The 24,919-nt window shown below is 35.1% G+C and overlaps 1 protein-coding gene across 1 annotated transcript in view; it reads left to right on the top strand.

The window, feature by feature from the left end:
- The window catches only part of LOC121372222 (dehydrodolichyl diphosphate synthase complex subunit DHDDS-like), a 33,184-nt gene extending 10,376 nt beyond the window's left edge, over positions 1–22,808 (top strand). The window contains exons 5-8 of the mRNA XM_041498510.1: positions 18,170–18,271; positions 19,446–19,560; positions 19,887–19,994; positions 22,154–22,808. Of these exons, the coding sequence (XP_041354444.1) occupies positions 18,170–18,271; positions 19,446–19,560; positions 19,887–19,994; positions 22,154–22,411 (583 nt within the window). The 3' untranslated portion in view covers positions 22,412–22,808. The remainder of the gene's footprint in view (positions 1–18,169; positions 18,272–19,445; positions 19,561–19,886; positions 19,995–22,153) is intronic.
- Positions 22,809–24,919: the final 2,111 nt, after the last annotated feature.

Genomic DNA, 24,919 nt, shown 5'->3' with positions numbered 1-24,919 from the left:
TTGGACACAAGACTACGTATATAAGCAGAGAGGAGAACCAAGCCTGTTGGAGGTCCGATGCCATTGGGTTCTTATACCCGATACCTTGAGTATGAAACTTCTGATTCTATAGAATAGTCTTCCAATGGCGCCTTTGACTTCCATTTTGCTATTATTATATAAAACTAATTTAAAAGAAGAAAAAAAGAGAACACAATACATGTATATTGAATATAAAACTTTGATTTTTTAAAAGTAGTCTTCCAATGATGCCTTTGATTTCCATTTTGCTATCATTTTATAAAACATTTTTAATAGAAATTAAAACAACCTGATATATTGAGTATGGAACTTCCTGATTCTAGAGAATAATCTTTCAACGGCACCATTGACTTCCATTATAATATTATTTTATTAAAAAAAATTTAAAATAAGAGAACGTTAAACTTCTTGACTACAACCGGCCTTGGTGGCGTCGTGGTAGGCCATCGGTCTACAGGCTGGTAGGTACTGGGTTCGGATCCCAGTCGAGGCATGGGATTTTCAATCCAAATACTGACTCCAAACCCTGAGTGAGTGTTCTGCAAGGCTCAATGGGTAGGTGTAAACCACTTGCACCGACCAGTAATCCATAACTGGTTCAACAAAGGCCATGGTTTGTGCTATCCTGCCTGTGGGAAGCACAAATAAAAGATCCCTTGCTGCTAATCGGAAGAGTAGCCCATGTAGTGGCGACAGTGGGTTTCCTCTCAAAATCTGTGTGGTCCTTAACCATATGTCTGACGCCATATAACCATAAATAAAATGTGTTGAGTGCATCGTTAAATAAAACATTTCTTTCTTTCTTGACTACAACATAGTCCAAATGTGCCTTTGACTTTTCATTTTGCTATTGTTTATAAACTAATAGGGTTTTGATTTCTTGGGGTTTTAAAAAAATTAAAGAACACAATACTGTGAGTTTGAAACTTCTGATTCTATAGATAGTCTTCATATTTGACTTTCATTTGTGTTATAAATTTTTAAAAATATATTAATTTAAAACCCAGTGCATTAAGCATGAAACTTATGATTTAATAGTCTCCTAATGGTGCCTTTGACTTCTGTTTCATTTGATTCCAAAACTATTAAAAGCTTTTAAAAAAGATTTATTTAATAAATAATAAAAATTATATGCAATTCTTCTGATAGAACAAAGTCTGGAGATTATATATATTTTTTATATCCCAGATCATTAAGGATGGAAATAATAGTTTGTTTTGTTTAATGATACCACTAGAGCAAACTGATTTATTAATCATCGGCTATTTGATGTCAAACATTTGATTTGGTAGTTGTGACATACAAATGTAGTCTTAGAGGAAACCAGCTACATTTTTCAATTAGAAGCAAGAGATCCATTATATGCACTATGTCACAGACAGGACATCACATACCATGGCCTTTGATATACTGGTTGTGGTGCACTGGCTAGAACAAGAAATAGCCCAGTGGGTCCACTGACAGGGATCAATCCTAGACCAACCACACTGCAGCCGAGAGCTTTACCACTGGGCTACATCTCGCCCTTGATTAAGGATGGATGCACGATTTTGCTACAGATGGGTTCAATTTAAAAGAGAGAAAGAAAGAAATGTTTTATTTAACGACGCACTCAACACATTTTATTTCCGGTTATATGGCATCAGACATATGGTTAAGGACCACACGGATATTAAGAGAGGAAACCTGCTGTCGCCACTTCATAGGCTATTCATTTTGATTAGCAGTAAGGGATCTTTTATATGCACCATCCCACAGATAGGGTAGTACATACCACAGTCTTTGATATACCAGTCGTGGTGCACTGGCTGGAATGAGAAATAGCCCAGTGGGCCCACCAACAGGGATCAATCCCAGACCAACTCGAACATCGAGCTTTACCACCGGGCTACGTCCCACCCCAATTTAAAAGAAAGGCACCTACATTAATACAAAATACACTATATAGACAGTCTTCTCCCCAAATATCCAGCTGACCAAGATACCACATTTCCACTAATCAAAAGAGACAAATGCATTATATTAGTACAATAAAGACAAGTAATTTTCTAGGCATTAGGGAGGGAGGGGTAGGACATAGCCCAGTGGTAAAGCGCTCACCTGATGGTTGGTCTAGGATCAATCCCTGTTGGTGGACCCATTGGGCTATTTTTCATTCCTTACAGTGTATCAAAGGCCGTGGTGCATGTAATAAGATCTCTTGCAACTAATAGGGAAAATGTAGCGTGTTTTCTCTCTAAGATAGACTATATGTCAAAATTATCAAATACTTGATATCTAATAGCCGATGATTAATAAATCAATATGCTCTAGTGGTATCATTAAACAAAACAAACTTTTAACTGAGGAGGGAGTGTGCACATTACCGTGAATCAATTTAATACACATTTTTTTATTATTATTATTTTTTAAGTTTACCATAAAATAAACTGTAAATACACGGCTATAAATTATTCCCAAATATTATTGTAATAACTGATTTGACTACAAGAACATTTCTAGGCTTCATTAGCCACACCAAAAAAAAGAGTCACTAATATTTTGCCTGAGGCAATGTGCCAACCATTTGTTCATCACTGCTGTTATGTATTATGCACCAGCAATTTTACTATGCTCAGTCTTTTCATATTACATGTATTGTTGATGCTCAGTCTGTACATAGTATTGCATACACTAACTAAATCAAAACTTGTTTTGCTTCAATAAATCAGTATTCAATAATGCAAATTATTATGGATGAAATCGTCAATGCATTTTCTAAATGACTGAATGAATGAATGTTTAAGACACCCCAGCACAAAAACATACATTTTCTAATGCACATTTTTAATGTGCACTGCTGATTGACTATATCTACTAGACAATTTGTTTTGCATTCTGTCATTATATACCATGGATTAAATCACATTCAATACTTAATTTTAAATCAATTTGTTTAATTACTTCCTTAAAATAAAACCAATTTTGTTTTTATTTAGAAAAACCAAAATCAAAAGTGATACAAACTGGTACCATACAGAATTGAATATTAATGTAAATAAATTTATTACTTTGATTTTATTCTACAAGTATTCATATTACAATAACTATCACAGTATTATCCCAGAAAACTGCCTTATATACTACTCAAAAGAATTTAAGGGTCAAAAATTTATAACAAAATAAGTTTCAGAGTGTATTAGATTGATGATGTAAACTACACCAAAAGTTTTATTTATTGTTCCATATTTACAAAATACCACAAATAAACGTCACTGTATACAAGAAAGTCACATGACATGCTGTCAAAGTTGAAGGTTGTCAAACATGGATTTTACATATTAGAACATTCGTTTAATAGTGTGTGAATCCACCCCTGGCGCGAATACACTCGACACATCGTTGCCTCATGCTGTTGATCAGACATCTGAAGAACTCTTGGGGAATGGCCTGCCACTCTGCCATAAGAAGTTGACCCAGATCATGAAGGTTGGCCGGAGGGGCATGGTTATCCCGAACTCTCCTGCCTAATTCGTCCCAGGCGTGCTCTATTGGGGCCAAGTCAGGCGAATATGCTGGCCAATCCATCCTGGTGATACCTTGTTGTCTGAGAAAGTCCGTTACCACCCTGGCGCGGTGGGGTCTGGCATTGTCATCCTGCAGAACTGCCCCGCCGCCAATCTGCTGAAGGCCTGGGAGAACCAACGGCCGGATAATCTCATTCAGATAGCGGATTCCATTCAGATTGCCATCCACCACATAGAGGGGGGTCCTGTGGTGGATGGAGATGCCGCCCCACACCATGACGCTGCCACCACCGAACCGGTGACGTTGTCTAACATTAACGTCATCGAAGCGCTCCCCAGGACGTCTGTAGACACGAACCCGACCGTCGTTGAACTGGAGACTAAACCTGAACTCATCATTGAACATCACTCGACCCCACTGAACACGTTGCCACCGCAGATGAAGCATGCACCAGTGACGTCTGGCCGTTCTGTGACGTGGTAGGAGTGGTGGTCGAACAGCCTGGCGATGGCAGCGTAGATTATTGGCTCTCAGACGATTGCGTATGGTTTGATCAGACACTCGAGTTCCAGTCGCAGTCCGCAGATTGTCACGTAATCGGCATGCAGTGGTTGTGCGTTGACGTAGAGCCATATTGGTGATGTAGCGGTCATCTCTATTTGTAGTGCTTTGGGGTCTTCCCGAACGTGGACGATTTCGAACAGAATTCGTTGCTTGGTACCGTTGCCACAGCCGGCCAACGACACTCTGACTGACACCAAGTCTCAGAGCAACATTTCTTTGCGTATTGCCATCCTGAAGCCAAGCAATAGCCCTTCCTCGATCTTCGATAGTCAGTTGAAGTCGTACGATTGTCGAATTTGGAGTGTGCACCGTACACGAACGCAAGCTCCAATTATACGGACATTCAGCATTGGGAACATGGAATACACGTGCAAAGCGTGCAAATGAAGCGCTTTGTGAAAAAACAAGTTATGGGCACTTAGCAGACCTTTCGCTTTCGCCCTAATTTACGTGCAAATGTAAGCATGTTTTCGCCATTAGAACTAGTCGACAGTGTCAATGACAGTGGATTTTAATTCATTTATGGGTTGCTTAGACCCACTTTCGTCAAAATGGAACAATACCATGCGTGACATTATGGTCTAGCTAATATAATTGACATTCAGAAAATAATGTCGAAAATATCGTCTAACCCTTAAATTCTTTTAGAGTAGTATATATAGCAAGCAGAAAAAATTGCTATTGGGAGGTCCGATGCTATTGGGGTTATGTATCCGATACTATGCTATGACATGTTCCGAATCAATAGACTAGGCTCTCAATGGTGCACTTTGACTTCCCCCCCTTTTTTTTTTTGTCTTTTTTTTTCAAATCAGTTTTAAAAGTAATAAATTAAGTATTTCAGATCCAATCCAAACTAGTTTTTGGTGAAAATAATTTTGCACAAAAATGTGTACATAATTGACCGGAAAAATCACATCCACGCTTTATCCTTTATGTCTATATAATTTCTTGACAGACAGAGAGAGAGAGAGAGAGACAGAGAGACAGAGAAAGACAGACATACAGAGAGAGAGAGAGAGAGAGAGAGAGAGAGAGAGAGACAGACAGACAGACACAGACAGAGAGACAGACAGACAGACAGAGAGAGAGACAGACAGACAGACAGACAGACAGAGCTGGTACAGATTAGTTACAAACACAGACAGACAGAGCTGGTACAGATTATTTACAAACAGCTAATTTTTGTTTTCTAAAAAGCTTTTTTCAATGTCCTTACAACCAATGCAATTAAGAAAAATAATTTGGAATAAAAAATGCAGTGGCGAAAATTCTAATATAGACCACAGCAATAAAAGTGCCATGGAGAAGGAAAAACTCCATGACACTGCAGATTGCCGTGGGCAATAGACCTCTTTCTCATTCCACTGCGCATGTGCCCGTTGCGGAGTTACTCGAGGACGCAAACCGCGAGATCTCGCCAAAATAGACCTATCTGCAAATTGGGGGGCAAAAGCAATGGGAGGCCACGACCATTGTTCAATTATTAACTGTTCCAATCGCATATGTCCGGGAAATTCGTTATCCTTCCATCGATATCCAGCCAATGGATATCGGAAACGTTTGTGGGTAATCGTTTCACGTAGAAAACGATTTTAATGTTACTCTAAGTACGAGGGTTTGTTCGGTACATTTTGTAGGAGGGAACCCAGTGAACGCATAAGGGACCAAAACCTTACCGGTTCTGTATAGGACGTTCCTACACAGGGCGGTCTAGTATACTTAGATATGGTGGAAAACACATTAACAGTAACGAAAATAAATATATATTTTGTATATAAAGAAAATATATGTATATTTCGAATTATACTCAATAAAATATATAACGTGGCATGTGTAAATATATAAAAAATATATGTAGTCAGGACAGCTATGTACAGAACGTTCCTATACAGGGCGGTCTAGTATTCTCTACTTAGATATGGTAGTAAACAGTAAATAAAATAAATAAATATATATTTTGTATATACAGAAAATATATGTATATTTCGGACAATACTCAACAGAATATATATATATATATGAACTTTTAATGTTATTATTACTCAGTGTGTTTCAAATTTAATTATAAGTATTGTCTGTTATTACTTTTACGTTCATCTAGGTATGAACAAAAAAAATCATCCGCAAACTTATGTGAGAACGGCTTTGCCGATTCACACAATTTACGGATGATTTATTTTGTTCATACCCCGATGAATGTAAAAGAAATAACAGACACTCCTTAAATAATAATAATAATAATAATAATAATAATGATATATGAATATATATAGAGTGATGACGGCTGTGTACAGGACGTTCCTACACAGGTCCGTCTAGTATTTTATATACTTAGATATGGTGGAAAACACATTAACAGTAAAGAAAATAAATATATTTTGTATAATACCCAATGCGTTCATGTTGACACTGTATAAAAATGTGTGTATGGGTAAACAGAACGGCACCTACCTTCAAACCCCCCCCTCAAATCCCCCTTTTTTTAAATTCCCACTTTATGGATATACATGTAACAGCATAAAATCAATTCCTTTTTTTTTTAACTTTTCGCAATTAGATAGACACTAAGAAAAATGCAACAAAACACCTTCTGATATATATATATACATGTATATATATATATATATATATATATATACAGTCAAACCTGTCCTAGCGGCCACCTGTACTCTGCGGTCACCTGCCTTAAGCGGCCACTTTTTTCCTCCCAAACGATTTATAATGTAAATGCACCTGTAATAAGCGGTCACCTGTCTAACGCGGCCAGCGGCCACCTAAATCGGATCCCAAATCGCTAAAATACCTGCATTAAGCGGCCACAGTAAAGTTTTACTCTTATATAAAAGGGATATTTTAACAACAGCGATAAGGTGCAGCAAATAACTGATCTTCACACCTTCAGGAATACTAGTACCCATTCAGTCTCGACATCTCCACTGTGTATCAATTAAGGAAGTATGAATCTGACATGCATCTAATTGCCTCTGGGCAGGCTACGCTTGACATTTGTAGATTCACTTACTATAACAATACATCGCATGAAGTCGGAATTAAATAATTAAATGGAAAAAGAAAACAAAATTGTGGAGAACGGTTAATTTAATATATTCTATTTGCATTATTTCTGAAGGAGACAACATGTCAAAAGTTGATTTATAGTCAACTATGAAGCACAAATCCGTTAATTAGCAGTACAGACGGTAAAACAAGAAACAACAACAAATGTTTTAAAGACTATATATGTGGCAACCTGTACTCAGCGGCCACCTGTCTTTATCGGCCACGTTTATCTACTCCTTTGTGTGGCCGCTTAAGACAGGTTTGACTGTGTATATATATATATATATATGTGTGTGTGTGTGTGTGTGTGTGTGTGTACACTCTCTCTCTCTCTCTCTCTCTCTCTCTCTCTCTCTCTCTCTCTCTCTCTCTCTCTCTCTCTCAAATATATATATCGATCGATGCCATAACCTGTCGATGCCATAACCTATGGAATCTGTCAACTGTTTTGTTTATACTTTTTACGAGATAGTCTTTTAATCTGGCGTTATCAAAACCCTCGGGTACGAGTCGCAGAGACTTTGTCCAAGTTGTTGCACTGCTTTTTAAAGGGACATTCCCGAGTTTGCTGCAATTTTTAAGATGTTATCGACTAACAGAGACTTTTTAACGATTGTAATTACATATCAAATATATTTTTCTGCATAAAATATCAGTGGCTGTATATTAAACGTGTTTCTGATCGTTCTAATATTTGTACTATGTTAAATTTCATCTTATTTCCTAAAATATAGTTTTTTCTTATGTACGAAGTTATTTGAAGACAAAATCCAGTCTGGGCTTCTTACAAATATTAAGACGATCAGAAACACATTGAATATACAGACACTGGTATTCTAAACAAGAAAATATATTTAATATGTAAATTTAATCGTAGAAATATTTTATTAGTCGGAAACATCTTACAATGCAGCAAACTCAGGAATGTCCCTTTAATTTGAACCATTCCGCTGTAAATTTCAGCGGACCGTTTTCTACGGCCATTTTACCATCTAATTCGAAATATGTACATGTTAGTTGCCAAAGTTTAAAAGTCTCCTACGAAGCTACTCAAGTCACCCATAACAACCTGTCTGTCACGCCCCCCCAATTTGTAAATAGACTAGTTTCAGTCTATTTTGTCAAGGGACGTTACTCTTCGCGCGCATGCGCAATAGGAATGCGAAATACCTCTATTGCAGGGGTTGTCACATAGATATAAATGATCTAAACCACTTTACCCACTTTTATTTTATTTAAGTTCATGAATAATTGGAAAATATATCAATGTCTGTTTATTCTGTTTAAAAAATCAGTAATTGTTAAATGGTTTAAGGATTGTCTTTTATTTATTTTTAACGTTCATCGAGGTATGAACAAAAAGAAGCATCAGAAGCTTCGCTGATTCACACAGTTTGCAGATGCTTCTTTTTGTTCATACCTTGATGAACGTTAAAAAAAATAACAGACAATCCTTAAACCATTTAATAATTTTTAAACAGAATAAACAGACATTGATATATTTTCCAATTATTCATGAACTTAAATGAAATGCAAGTGGGTAAAGTGGTTTAGATCATTTATATCTATGTGACAACCCCTGCAATTGCCCATGGCAATCGGCAATGTCATGGAATGTTTCTTTCTCCACGGCACTGTTTTATTGCTGTGGTCTATATTAGAATTTTTTCCGCTGCATTTTGGTTTGCCAAATTATTTTTCTTAATTGCATTGGTTGTAAGGACATTGAAATTAAAAGCTTTTCAGAAAACAAATATTAGCTGTGTATGTAAATAATCTGTACCAGCTCTCTCTATCTCTCTATCTCTCTCTCTGTCTCTGTCTCTGTCTCTGTCACTGTCTTTCTGTGTCTCTCTCTGTCTCATAAGAATTTATATAGACATAAAGGATGCGTGGATGTTATTTTTCAGCTTCATTTCTCAATTATGTACAGTTTTTTTGGTGCAAAATTATTTTCACTAAAAACTGTAGTTTGGATTGGATCTGAAATGCTTAATTTACTACTTTTAAAACTGATTTTAAAAAAATTGACAAATAAAATAACAAAAGAGGAAGTCAAAGAGCACCATCGAGAGCCTAGTCTATTGATTCAGAATTTTTCATAGCATAGTATCGGATACATAATCCCGATAGCATCGGACCTCCGATTGTTATTGTTTCTGCTTGCTATATATAAGGCAGTTTTCTGGGATAATACTGTGATAGTTATTGTAATATGAATACTTATGGAATAAAATCAAAGTAATAAATTTATTTACATTAATATTCAATTCTGTATTATACCAGTTTGTATCACTTTTGATTTTGGTTTTTCAAGATAAAAAAAAAATTGGTTTTATTTTAAGGAAGTAATTAAACAAATTGATTTAAAATTAAGTATAGAATGTCATTTAATCCATGGTATGTAATAACAAAAAAAACAAAAAAATGGTCTAATAGATATAGTCAATCAGCAGTGCACATTAAAAACGTGCATTAGAAAACGCATTGACGATTTCATCCATAACAATTTGCATTATTGAATATTGATTTATTGATGTCAAACAGTTTTGATTTAGTTAGTGTATGCAAATACTATGTACAGACTGAGCATCAACAAAAATATGAAAAGACTGAGCATAGTAAAATTGCTGGTGCATAATACATAACAGCAGTGATGAACAAATGGTTGGCACATTGCCTCAGGCAAAATATTAGTGACTTTTTTTTTTGGTGTGCCTAATGAAGCCTAGAAATGTTCTTGTGGTCAAATCAGTTATTACAATAATATTTGGGAATAATTTATAGCTGTGCATTTACAGTTTATTTTATGGTAAACTTAAAAAATAATAATAATAAAAAAATGTATATTAAATCAATCCAATAAATCCTGTATGCTTGGTGTGGGTGTCTTCAAGTTACCAGGTGTGGGAATTTCAAATCCATCGGCCATGCTGATTTTCATAATGAACCATCAAAACCAATGGCAGCCACCAATATTCCTGACTATATTTTATTTATAGCCTACTGTAGTTGGAGGTTTTAATAGTTGTGATATCTGGAATAATCATGCAGCTTTAACACATTTATTTTTGATTAATTACCGAAAAAACTATTTTTAGATGACAAAATTACCCGAACATCTATTTTCTTGCATTATTTTCTAATCCGGATGAATACAATATGTACATTAGATGTATTCCTACAATCTGTAATCCAGCATTTTATTTAGCTAGTAACATTAGGTAATACAGCTTTAACAATAAAATAAATTATCAACTTAATCCAAGGCAGATAATCAAATCTGAAAAAATTGGTTCTGAATCTAGTATAAACTCAAAATGCTTTTCATGAGAGCTAACTAAGTGATTATTAAGAAACAAAAATGATCTGGAGATCTAAGTATATGTTTAACAACCTTATTGTTATGTACAAATAAGAACAGAAGGCACAATAGTGACAACAAATTTAATTATGTTTTTGGTAAAGTTTTTCTTCAAATTTACTTTAAATTTTGCATAAAACTACAAATTTGTCTAAAATATAACTTAGCACCCTATAAATATGTCAAAATGACAATAAAAATCAACTTCTTTACAAATTTGAGTTTTCAGAATTTCATACATAAAATATTAACAATGTTAATGGAAACTAAAGACATTAACCCACTATTGGCACATGCTATTTTAATATAAAAATAAATTGCTATTAAAATCTTAGTTCAGGTTGCCTATATATAATACCATATTTAAGAGCAGTTGTATATGGCAAGTCAAATACCATGTAAAAAGAAATTATTGAAATCTTTACAGTATGAATTATAGACCAAAACCAACTTTTCTTCAGTGCTAACTTTGATTCAAACTCCATTCAGAGCCATGTACAGAGATTATTGTCAAGGTCAAGGTCATTGTGAACTTGCATGATCGAGTGATGGCTAATTAATCAACCAGTATAGTTTAATTAAATAAAATGACAAAATCATAATATTTTTTATTATGCACTGAATATGTGCTATAGGGTGTACACTACCAAATCAAATCTCATAGACGACAATAGTAACATATACGGCTAAAACTCCTACCTGCAACGTATCAACCGACATAAACGCCACGGATATAAATACTACCACCCCTTACACTTAAAGTGAATCAGAAAAAAATGGGGGTCAAGCTGCTCGTTTCTGAGATAACGGGTAGTGTCTATGACTACCCTAGTTTCGCACAAAATTTGAGTACTTTTTTTTACAGGTACCCCATACATGTTTCAAGCACAAGGCTACTTGACACATTGGTACTAGATGAAATAAAATTGCACATTTATTTTACCCAGATGAAACTATTATTTTTTACAACCAACACACTCACATTTATAACCAATCACAGGACTTGTGGTGTTCACTTCTCTATCAAAAGTTCGGTGCACCTCGAACTTTGACCCAGCCGGAAGTTATTTGGTATTGTACTACCTGAAGCAGATTATGTAAAGTATTTTAATAAAATTACAAGGGAAAATAAAACAAGGAAGCATAAAAACAAAGTAAGAAAATAAGGATATGAGCAAAATATCTTTAAGTAAAAATAAATATCAGCACTGTTTAGAAATTGTGTTGCTTGACAATATAGCAGTAATAAAAAAAATTCAAACCATGTACGCAAATTACAAAAATGCTCAATACGGCCTTCCATACTTTTTTTCTCTGAACAAACTGATGCATTCGACAGTTATGAAAACTGTTTTGAGATAATCTTAAAAACTGCAATACATACACTCGAGGGAAACATGGCGTAAAAACCCTGAATATATCTAATGTTCTATAGGCTTTATTTCATCTAATTTGAAGAAGTATTTGGTGAGATATTAACAAAATTGTAATTAAAATTCAACCGATTACAGTGGAAAAAATGACGTCACTACGTTGTTGTGTGACGTAGAATGGCCACACTGATAATTGTTATAGACATGTTTTTCGATTAACGGCTTTTAATAGTACAATTAATTGATATTCATTAACTATCATTTCTATATAATTATTTTATTTACCCGAGTTTTGGGTATATATGCCCTAATCGGTGACAAATACCGAAATACCGGCCAAAATCAAATGACTTGAAATAATGATGGGAAAATCGCTTATCAATGGATTGATTGTATTCTTAAAACATAGATTAATCGACAGAGACAGACAGACAGACAGACAGAGCTGGTACAGATTAGTTACAAACACAGACAGACAGAGCTGGTACAGATTATTTACAAACAGCTAATTTTTGTTTTCTAAAAAGCTTTTTTCAATGTCCTTACAACCAATGCAATTAAGAAAAATAATTTGGAATAAAAAATGCAGTGGCGAAAATTCTAATATAGACCACAGCAATAAAAGTGCCATGGAGAAGGAAAAACTCCATGACACTGCAGATTGCCGTGGGCAATAGACCTCTTTCTCATTCCACTGCGCATGTGCCCGTTGCGGAGTTACTCGAGGACGCAAACCGCGAGATCTCGCCAAAATAGACCTATCTGCAAATTGGGGGGCAAAAGCAATGGGAGGCCATGACCATTGTTCAATTATTAACTGTTCCAATCGCATATGTCCGGGAAATTCGTTATCCTTCCATCGATATCCAGCCAATGGATATCGGAAACGTTTGTGGGTAATCGTTTCACGTAGAAAACGATTTTAATGTTACTCTAAGTACGAGGGTTTGTTCGGTACATTTTGTAGGAGGGAACCCAGTGAACGCATAAGGGACCAAAACCTTACCGGTTCTGTATAGGACGTTCCTACACAGGGCGGTCTAGTATACTTAGATATTTGTTAAATGGTTTAAGGATTGTCTTTTATTTATTTTTAACGTTCATCGAGGTATGAACAAAAAGAAGCATCAGAAGCTTCGCTGATTCACACAGTTTGCAGATGCTTCTTTTTGTTCATACCTTGATGAACGTTAAAAAAAATAACAGACAATCCTTAAACCATTTAATAATTTTTAAACAGAATAAACAGACATTGATATATTTTCCAATTATTCATGAACTTAAATGAAATGCAAGTGGGTAAAGTGGTTTAGATCATTTATATCTATATGACAACCCTTGCAATTGCCCACGGCAATCGGCAATGTCATGGAATGTTTCCTTCTCCACGGCACTGTTTTATTGCTGTGGTCTATATTAGAATTTTTTCCACTGCATTTTGGTTTGCCAAATTATTTTTCTTAATTGCATTGGTTGTAAGGACATTGAAATTAAAAGCTTTTCAGAAAACAAATATTAGCTGTGTATGTAAATAATCTGTACCAGCTCTCTCTCTCTCTCTCTCTCTCTCTCTCTCTCTCTCTCTCTCTCTCTCTCTCTCTCTCTCTCTCTCTCTCTCTCTCTCTCTCTCTCTCTCTCTCTCTCTCTTTTCTCTCTATCACTGTCACTGTCTCTGTCTTTCTGTGTCTCTCTCTGTCTCATAAGAATTTATATAGACATAAAGGATGCGTGGATGTTATTTTTCAGCTTCATTTCTCAATTATGTACAGTTTTTTTGGTGCAAAATTATTTTCACTAAAAACTGTAGTTTGGATTGGATCTGAAATGCTTAATTTACTACTTTTAAAACTGATTTTAAAAAAAATGACAAATAAAATAACAAAAGAGGAAGTCAAAGAGCACCATCGAGAGCCTAGTCTATTGATTCAGAATTTTCATAGCATAGTATCGGATACATAACCCCGATAGCATCGGACCTCCGATAGTTATTGTTTCTGCTTGCTATATATAAGGCAGTTTTCTGGGATAATACTGTGATAGTTATTGTAATATGAATACTTATGGAATAAAATCAAAGTAATAAATTTATTTACATTAATATTCAATTCTGTATTATACCAGTTTGTATCACTTTTGATTTTGGTTTTTCAAGATAAAAAAAAAATTGGTTTTATTTTAAGGAAGTAATTAAACAAATTGATTTAAAATTAAGTATAGAATGTCATTTAATCCATGGTATGTAATAAAAAAAAAAAAAAAAAATGGTCTAATAGATATAGTCAATCAGCAGTGCACATTAAAAACGTGCATTAGAAAACGCATTGACGATTTCATCCATAATAATTTGCATTATTGAATATTGATTTATTGACGTCAAACAGTTTTGATTTAGTTAGTGTATGCAAATACTATGTACAGACTGAGCATCAACAATAATATGAAAAGACTGAGCATAGTAAAATTGCTGGTGCATAATACATAACAGCAGTGATGAACAAATGGTTGGCACATTGCCTCAGGCAAAATATTAGTGACTTTTTTTTTGGTGTGCCTAATGAAGCCTAGAAATGTTCTTGTGGTCAAATCAGTTATTACAATAATATTTGGGAATAATTTATAGCCGTGCATTTACAGTTTATTTTATGGTAAACTTAAAAAATAATAATAATAAAAAAATGTATATTAAATCAATCCATTAGAACTGAATCTGCAGTCAGATTCAAGTGAATGTGCACACTCCCTCCTAAGTTAAAAGCTTGTTTTGTTTAATGACACCACTAGAGCATATTGATTTATTAATCATCAGCTTTTGGTAATCTAGCATTTGGTAATTTTGACATATAGTCTATCTTAGAGAGAGGAAACGAGCTACATTTTCCCTATTAGTTGCAAGAGATCTTATTACAAGCACCACATATACCAATCGTGGTGCACTGGTAGGAATGAGAAATAGCCCAATGGGTCCACCAACAGGGATTGATCCTAAACCAACCATCAGGTGAGCGCTTTACCACTGGGCTATGTCCCGCCCCTCCCTCCTGGTGCCTAGAAAATTACTTGTCTTTATTGGATTAATGTAATGCATTTGTCTCTTTTGAGTGGAGAAGGTTGGACGTAGCCCAGTTGTAAAGCACTCGCTCAATGCGTGGTTGGTCTGGGATTGATCCCTGTCACTGGGCCCATTGGGCTATTTCTTGTTCCAGCCAGTGCACCACGACTGGTATATTAAAGGCCATGGTATGTAGTACCCTGTCTGTGGGATGGTGCATATAAAAGATCCCTTGCTGCTATTTGAAAAGAGTAGCCCATGAAGTGACGACAGCAGGTTTTCTCTCTCAATATCTGTGTGGTCCTTAACCATATGTCTGACGCCATATAACCATAAATGAAATGTGTTGAGTGCGTCGTTAAATAAATAAAACATTTCCTTCTTTTGAGTGGTGGAAATGTAGTATCTTGGTCAGCTGGGTATTTGGGGAGAAGACTGCCTGTATAGTGTATTTTGTAATACTGTAGGTGCCTTTCTTTTAAATTGAACCCATCTGTAGAAAAATCGTGCATCCATCCTTAATCAGGGGCGAGACGTAGCCCAGTGGTAAAGCTCTCACCTGCTGTGTGGTTGGTCTAGGATCGATCCCTGTCGGTGGACCCATTGGGCTATTTCTTGTTCTAGCCAGTGCACCACAACCAGTATATCAAAGGCCATGGTATGTGATGTCCTGTCTGTGACATAGTTCATATAATGGATCTCTTGCTTCTAATTGAAAAATGTAGCTGGTTTCCTCTAAGACTACATTTGTATGTCACAACTACCAAATCAAATGTTTGACATCAAATAGCCGATGATTAATAAATCAGTTTGCTCTAGTGGTATCATTAAACAAAACAAACTATTATTTCCATCCTTAATGATCTGGGATATAAAAAATATATATAAGCATTGTACAATAATCTCCAGACTTTGTTCTATAAGAAGGATTTCATATAATTTTTATTATTTATTGAATAAATCTTTTTTAAAAGCTTTTAATAGTTTTGGAATCAAATGAAACAGAAGTCAAGGGCACCATTAGGAGACTATTAAATCATATGTCAAATTATGTTCTTGTTTTTGTTTTTTAATGAATACATTTTTTTTAAATTTATAACAAAAATGAAAGTCTAATTTGAAGACTAATCTATAGAATCAGAAGTTTCGGACTCACTGTATTGTGTTCTTTAATTTTTAAAAATCAAAAATCAAAACTCTCTTAGTTTATAAACAATAGCAAAATGAAAAATTAAAGGCACATTTGGACTACTTTGTAGTCGAGAAGTTTAACATTCTCTTATTTAAAAAAAAAGGTTTATAAAACTGTATTATAATGGAAGTCGAAGGTGCCATTGAAAGATTATTCTCTAGAATCAGAAGTTCCATACTCAATATATCAGGTTGTTTTAATTTCTATTAAAAACATTTTATAAAATGATAGCATAATGGAAATCAAAGGCATCATTGGAAGACTAGTTTAAAAAATCAAAGTTTTATATTCAATATACATGTATTGTGTTCTCATTTTAAAATTAGTTTTATAAAATAATAGCAAAATGGAAGTCAAAGGCGCCATTGGCAGACTATTCTATAGAATCAGAAGTTTCATACTCAAGGTATCGGGTATAAGAACCCAATGGCATCGGACCTCCAACAGGCTTGGTTCTCCTCTCTGCTTATATACGTAGTCTTGTGTCCAACAGCAACACTACTCTTTGAATTGTATGAATAATTACTGATAGATTCCTATATTATTAAGTTCATTGTTATATTTTAATCTTCTTTCAAACAATGTACATAATTCTTTAGTTTTTTCCCACATTATACACCCATTCCTGACATCTGGACATAACAGCTGATTACTGGTTAAATTAAATTAAGATATTTGGGGTGAATTGTATAGTTCTGGTGTTAAGATCTGGTGATAAAAATAGATCTCTGATAGTGGAAGAGCCACAATGCTGATCTTAGCCTGCAGACTTACCATTTGCCAAATACCAATAGGCCAGACACAGCCATTGCTGTTTCACTGATGCTCATAAATTTTGCACATTTGTCATTCAAAATGTTATTTAAAATATATTATGGAGTGTTTAGGTTCTTTCTTTTTTTTTGTTGCTGTTTTTTTAATAATGTAGTAACACTTATTTGATAAAAAAAAAAACTTTTTTTAACAAAATGATTCAGTGAAACTACATGTACCTACCTAGTACATACGTACATGTATTTTCATCTAAGGACATTTTATGACATAGTATTTATAACATTTAAAAACAATATTTTACATGTATTTGTTTTATTATTATTAATTATTGCATATTGTCATTCACTTTGTGGTTTTGAGCAGCCTGAAGCATTAGATCATTTCATCTCATTTTATGATGTCATTGTAACGGTGGGTGTGGGTAATTTTTGGCATGCTTCCATCAGAGAACTTTTCAAGCATGCCTGTTGTGGGCACAACCTCTGACTTCATCAGAGAGTTCTGTCCATGTAACAGTAGCTTAATCTAGCTTATATAGCTTTTATGTTGTAGCTAAAAAACAAATGTTTTAAAACAGTTGTTAATGACCAAGCAGTCGGTAAACAGTTAGTTAATGACCAAGCAGTCGATAACAGTTATGTGATAGAAAAACTGGCATCCAAGTTCTACCTACATGTAACATTTTGTAATGCTAAGATCACTCCCTCGTCTAAAATTATATAATGCTCACTTTTATTTCATTTGTGCATTTGTATAAATATGGATGTCTTTTATTATATTACCATTGATAATTTTACAATTTTTTTGCATATATACAAGTTAGAATGTTTGGGAAGGGCACAGTGGCAAACAGGATACATTGACCAGTAATGAGGGCAATAATAGTACCATGGTAAAATAAGAACCCGGAGAGAAAATGCTCACCGTCGGCAATTTTGATCCTGCTTACGGCAATTTTAAACCAGTAACTTTGGCAACAAATATAAAAATCAAAAAACAATCCCTTCAACCGACAGCAATATTTTATATGGGTATAAATTTTGCATTGTTCACATTCTTTGTCACAAAGTAATGAAATTTATACACATGCATTGCTGTCACTGCAAAAATGCACTGCATAATCAAACCTTTGTTCAGAAAAGTTAAAAATCACTAACTAAAACATAATATTACCAGTAATCTGGTTTACAGTACTGAATGAGGTATACATTATTCTGTATTGATTTGAAGAGTTATAAATAATGTGATATTTGCCATTTCAGGGCCATACTGAATGTGTGTTTTGCCTACACGGCGAGGGATGACATGTGTCACGCCATGCGAGAACTAGCCAGCGGTGTCAGTCAGGGGTTGATAAGAGAGAGGTGTGTAGTTTAGTTTACTACCAGGGCCCATATTTTCGAAGCTGTCTTAGCGCTAAGAAATCGTAAAACTATCGTAGGCTATGACATCACTATGGCGTGTGCTGTAGTGACGTCACAACCTACGATGGTTTTATGATTTTGTAACACTAAGATAGCTTTGAAAATATGGTCCCAGACCTATAGTGGAGTAGTGGTTGAGGAGTCTGCCTTAAGGCTGTGGGTACTCTTCATTGGCATTGGCAGAATTTTATATGGGATGTGTGTGTGTGGGGTGGGGGGCACTGTCAACATTGCCCCCTACCCCGGCTATATGTTCTCATCCTAGTGTACCGGGTTTTCACCCATCACCAGAGTGATAAGAGTTTTAATGACTTATTGCAGGGCACGCACTTAAGAATTGGTTACCTACAGCAATTTTGAAATGTTTTTGTCATAGGTAAAATGCTCACCGACGACAATTTTGAACCTGCCTACAGAAATTTTAAACCAGTAATTTTGGCAACAAATAGAAATCAAGAAACGGCAATCGACAGGAATATTTTTTATCCATCGGCTAAAAACTGCCATCAGTCATATCCAGGGTGTCCACAAGTACTCGGACGCGGGCAGAGTCCTGTAAGACTCGAGTCCCTTCACAGGACTCCAGTACCCGTGCAAGGAAGAGCACTGTCATTTAATTATATTATTTACGTCATTTTGTTTTATATGGTTACTGCCAGTTACATTATAGGGCTATTATGAGACATTGAGGGAAAACAAAAGTCGATGTGTGGAATGGAATTGGAATCCATGTTTAGCGCTGGAATTAAGATGCATAATACTAGTTTACTAAATATTCCTTAATCTCATGATCATCTAGTGTAAGTGTCGGGTACTCGGTTCTGGGTCAGATTTGACCCTCGAGTACTCGAGTCCCAACAGTTTGGACTTGTGGAAGCCCTAGTCATATCACAACTACTGTAGATACCATATAAAAGATCCATTTGCTGCGATTCAGTAGGAGTACCCTATATGGCAGTAGTGGGTTTCCTCTTTTTAAACTCTCATGCTAACAATATATTAAAATGCCAAATAACAATATCTTAGACTCCAAATATTCGTAGTTTGAAAATATGCTACGGTGTCATTCAACAAACATTCCTTTCTTTTAATACATATTGAACTTTCTTTTCAGTGACATCTCAGAAGACCTTTTACAAAAGTGTATGTATACATCAAGCTGCAAACAACTGGACTTGTTAATCCGAACTTCTGGGGAAGTTAGGCTCAGCGATTTCTTGCTATGGGAGGTCAGTAGAATTTTGTTTTTTAAGAATTAAGTCTCTCTCTTTCTTTCTTTTTTAAAGCATTTACTGAGGTACATATAATATTATAACTTTAGAAAGTAATATGGTAGTTTCTTGGGATTATTTTTTAGTAAAATTGGTAAACCATACTTATGCACTAGAATATCTTCCTTTTTTAAAGTAAGTTATTTAAGTTGTTTCTTGCATGCTATTGATAAACATTTCTTCCTTTCATTTTTGTGCAAGTATGATGTGATTGCCGACTTTGACACTCATTGTTCTGAAAAAATAATAATACATGTTTTAATGTTTTTATTTTATTATTCCAGAGTGCATTCAGTTGTTTGGCATTTGTAAAGGTCTTGTGGCCAGAGTTCAGCGTTTGGCACCTGTATGCTGCCATTCTTCATTATCAGCGTAACCATCAAGCATTGCAGGTCAGTGAATTTTCTCAATTTTATAAATTATCTTTTAAACTGTCCTTTACAAAATACCAGAGTAACTGAAATAGTCTTAGAATGAAAATTTATGATAATATACCATACAAATGTAATAGGATGAGGTTTTTGTAGTAATCACATTAAGTTATTCTATTTTGATACATGTACATCTATATTTGTAAGTGCTAGGCTTATTGTTAATGTGAAGGCAACTAACTCAATATTGTTTACTGAACTGGTTTGTTATTTTGATGACAAAAAAACCACATTGACTATTAATCATTGGCTAATGGATGTCAGACATTTGGTAATTCTGACATGTATAGTCTTGGAGAGAGAACATGTTATATTGTTCCATTAGTAGCAAGGGATCTTGTATATGCACCATCCCACAGACAGGATAGCACAAACCATGGCCTTTGATAAACCAGGTGTGGTGCACTGGCTGGAACGAGAAATAGTCCAATGGGTCCACCGATGGGAATCCCTCCCCTTGGATGACTAAGACTATCCAGTAATATTAGTTAGTACATTGGGCCGAATTTATGAAGCCTGTTTTTTTATAAACACAGGTGTTTAAAGCCGCACACCCTAGTTCCATCCAGCGAAAATAAATTATAATTTGGTTAATCTACAAACCTGTAACACACTTAGATCATGTTTTTATCAAATGGAGTGAAAAAGCAGGTTTTATATCGATAAATACCATGGGAATCCCCATGTCCCAATTGCTTGAAATAATTTTGAAAGTTAGTATTCTGATGTCACCGGTAGTAGCACAACAATGCCTACATCACGACAAATTTCACAGACTTGGGGTGCGTTCGTTTCACCTCTCCTGGACATGTTCCAACTGTTCTGTCCTGGTTGTATCCCCTCTCCACATATCGTAAGACTTAACAAAATTATTGGTTTTATGGGTTTGTAACATTTTGTATTGAGACACTTACTTGTCTGAACTTTATTGTTACTGAAAATGTTCACGAACTGTGAAGAAAAATCTCACAAATGAACAACAACAAATCGGATGTTTATTGCGCGAACCGTGCACGAGAAAACAAACCGAACCAAAATGATAACGGTCACGTGATATACCAACGTCTGTGACATTAAAAATAGATTGGACCTCGCTTGCTTAACAGTTTTTCTCGACAACACGTTTTGTGAAAAAATGCAAAAAATGCATTTCGTGGTTTTACAAACATCAGGATTACCAAAAAGCACTTCAGGTGAATGGAAATGTGTATTCTAAATAATAAAACGTAAGTAAAGTGCAAATTTATTTGTGAAAAATGGGGTTTAATAGCGAAAAACAACGCTGTAATGGTTAACAAATAAACGTAACTAGGGTGTGTCCCTTTAAGCACTGAAATAAACATACATGTCTGAGACAAAGACAGGCCATTGTAAATTCATCCCTTTATCTATTGTCAGAATCAAGGTAATACAAAGCTTATTTTAAATGTAGATTTTCTGCTAGAAGTGTTACTTTTCTGTAACCTTATCCACAAGGGACAAGACGTAGCCCAGTGGTAAAGCATTCACTTGATGCACGGTCGGTCTAGGATCAATCCCCATCAGTGGACCCATTAGGCTATTTCTTGTTCCAACCAGTGCTCCACAACTGGTGTAACAAAGGCCGTGGTATGTACTATCCTGTCTGTGGGACGGTGCATATAAAAGATCCCTTGCAGCTAATCAAAAAAGAATAGACCATGAAGTGGCGACAGCTGCTATTCAGTCGGAGTACATGTAGCTTTGTAGTTGAATTTTTTTTATTTTTTTTCAATAAGTGTATTATGCAGAAAATGTCATTTTAGGGGTCCCGGAACTTGAAAGATAAAATCATTTTAAACCATCTTGTTTTCTTCCATATTTATGTATGGCAATTCTTTTTACTTGGGACACCAAGATTTAACATCATTATAATAATGCCGAGGTGTTGTTAAATAAATGTTACCTTTTCTTGTCTACAATTTTAGTAATACTATTAGTAATAGATCAATAGGTCATTATTTTGTTTTAATTTTGTTTTAAAGATAAATATATTAAGTCAATATATTGGTATCTTTTTTTTAATAACTTGGCTGGATTGCAGAAAACATTTTATTCTAAATAGGGATGTACACAATGTATTTGTTTCCGTAATATTTCAGAATGCTCGCCAAAGCAGCAAGTTGGAACAAGATCAGCTTACTCGAGAATCTGACTACCGAAGTGTGATGGAAGAACTGGATAAACAGGCTGATGAAAAAGATAAACTACAGGAAAGAATCAGTGTGCAAGATAGAGTACAACAATATGCTACATTGAGACAAGCTCGGATAAACACATTCCTCAACCAGTTAGAAGCAGAAAGGACAAATATGTTGGAAAATATGGTCTCTAAAAGGCCCGTGTCATGTGCCTCATAGTTTTTATGGTGTTAAACAAAATTATATTTTAAAAGCAGTTGTTGAAGCTAAAAAAACTAATTATTAATAAGCTATCATTAAACATCATCAGCACAAATAAAGAGTTTGTGTGGCGTACATCCTTATTTCTTTAGCCTTCCCAAATTTTCAATGAACATAGCTACAATAGATTCTGAAGAAAGATAAAGATACATAAATAAGAGGATGAATGCTGCAATTAAAAATACAATACATTTGTATGCTGGTGTGACAAGGATGCTTTGCTGGTGTCTGCTGGATGGTTTATTTTTACATATTTCAGACTGAACATTTGTCCTCACTGTGATGTTGGTTGACAAAGACTGCTGATGTTGTTATTGTTCAATTCTCAGTGAATAAAGCTGTTTTTAAACTATTATTCGCTATGTTCGACATTTTTATTTGTGCAACTCTGCATCTAAAATGTTAATAATAAGAATAACATTACCATGAACAGTTTTGGAATTATGCTGCATCATCATTTACAAAGTTTAAATATTTACATTATAAAAATAAATACACATGTATTTTCTTAACAAAATGGGTCTGGGTTATGGCTTATTTTTGCCAATTTATATTTCTAAGACACTTACGAACTTTAGATGTACTCAAGTTATAGAAGTAGACCCATATTGTTTAATCCATATGTTTAGTTGCAAAAGCCCTCTGAATATGAAATTTTAATTGGGAATGTTTAATGTAACTGACCTGTAAGCACAATTTTAATTACAATCAAACATGGTGATTGTGACTTGGTCCAATGTTGGAAAAGAAATGTTGCTATCACACTGGCATTTCCATCCAATAAACAGTATGCAAGGTATCTTGCAAATGATCTTTCCCACACAGAAACAGAACCATACATACACTAAAGGCTTTAGAATGTGTCAAATGATGATAATAAATGTTCTGCCAAAAATAAGTATGTCACCGAAAGAAGGAAGGAAATGTTTTATTTAATGACCCACTCAACACATTGTTTTTAACGGTTGTATGGTGTCAGACATGGTTAAGGACCACACAGATATTGAGAGAAAAAACCTGCTGTCGCCACTTCACTTTGTTACATCAGTTGTGGAGCATTGGTTGGAACAAGAAATAGCTCAATAGGCCCACCGACCGGAATCGATCCTAGTCCCCAAAAGCATGCCAAAATTAAGTCTGAATGTGTTGACTACTAGACCAGTTCATCTCAAGATTGCTGAAATAGTCTTAATTACATATAAGGGCGAGACGTAGCCCAGTGCTAAAGTACTTGCTTGATGAGCGATCAGTCTGGGATCGATCCCCGTCTTTGGGCCCATTGGGCTATTTCTCGTTCCAGCCAGTGCACAACGACTGGTATATCAAAGGCTGTGGTATATACTACCCTGTCTGTGGGATGATCCATATAAAAGATACCTTGCTGCTAATCTAAAAGAGTAGCCCATGAAGTGGCGACAGCGGGTTTCCTCTCTCAATATCTGTGTGGTCCTTAACCGTATGTCAGATGCCAAATAACCGTAAATAAATTGTGTTGAGTGCATCGTTAAATAAAACATTTCCTTCCTAATTATATATAAGTTAATGGTTTTAAACACATTTTTGATTATCTACAACCCTTTCAACAGATTGGAGGGGGCCTACTACCACCAGGTCAGGTCATAGGGTTTTACGTGCACATTCAGAACAAGCTGTTGTAGAGCACACCTACTACCACCACCTCTCAACTGTTAATTACATTACTGCATTGGATAACACCTCAAAACAAAAACAAGAAAACATATGTATTGAACTGCTAAAATTAATGTAGTCTGTAAATTAATAAATATATATCATATTCTTGGATATACATGTATGTATTTGTCACCGAGCACCATTGCACTCTAGTGCAGATTTTAATGTGAGCTACTATCAAACTTAATGAGTGTAACTGAATATACACTACAGGATTATGTTGTTAATGTAATAACAATATTGTATCAAAATGATTAGATAGAAGACCATGCCATCATCAATATCCCCTGCCCTGCCCCACTCTGTTTCCATAACAAAAGAAGAAAAAAGTTGAACATGAAAACTCCTTCATAGCAAAAGCCACCACTAGATTGATGTGTGTACAAAGTTTCGTGAAGTTACCGTAAATGGTTTTGATTACCCAAAACGGGAAATTTGGTCATTCCAGCCATTTGTTTACACCTTAATAAATACATTTTGCATATATAAAAAATTAAAACTCCATGATGATTATTAACCAATGTTTCGTAATGTTACCTTGAACGGTTTTGTAGTGGCACTCTAGAAAACTATCCGATGGAGCCTGTTTAAAGAAAGAAGTGTTTTATTTAACGACGCACTCAACACATTTTATTTACAGTTATATGGCGTCAGACATATGGTTCAGGACCACACAGATTTTGAGAGGAAACCCGCTGTCGCCACTACATGGGCTACTCTTCCGATAGGCAGCAAGGGATCTTTTATTTGCGCTTCCCACAGGCAGGATAGCAC

Source organism: Gigantopelta aegis, chromosome 4 (genome assembly GCF_016097555.1).
Source record: "Gigantopelta aegis isolate Gae_Host chromosome 4, Gae_host_genome, whole genome shotgun sequence".
In the NCBI taxonomy this organism is placed as follows: domain Eukaryota; kingdom Metazoa; phylum Mollusca; class Gastropoda; order Neomphalida; family Peltospiridae; genus Gigantopelta; species Gigantopelta aegis.
The sequence above is the reverse complement of the archived record's forward strand: the minus strand, read 5'-3'. Positions and strand labels throughout refer to the sequence as shown.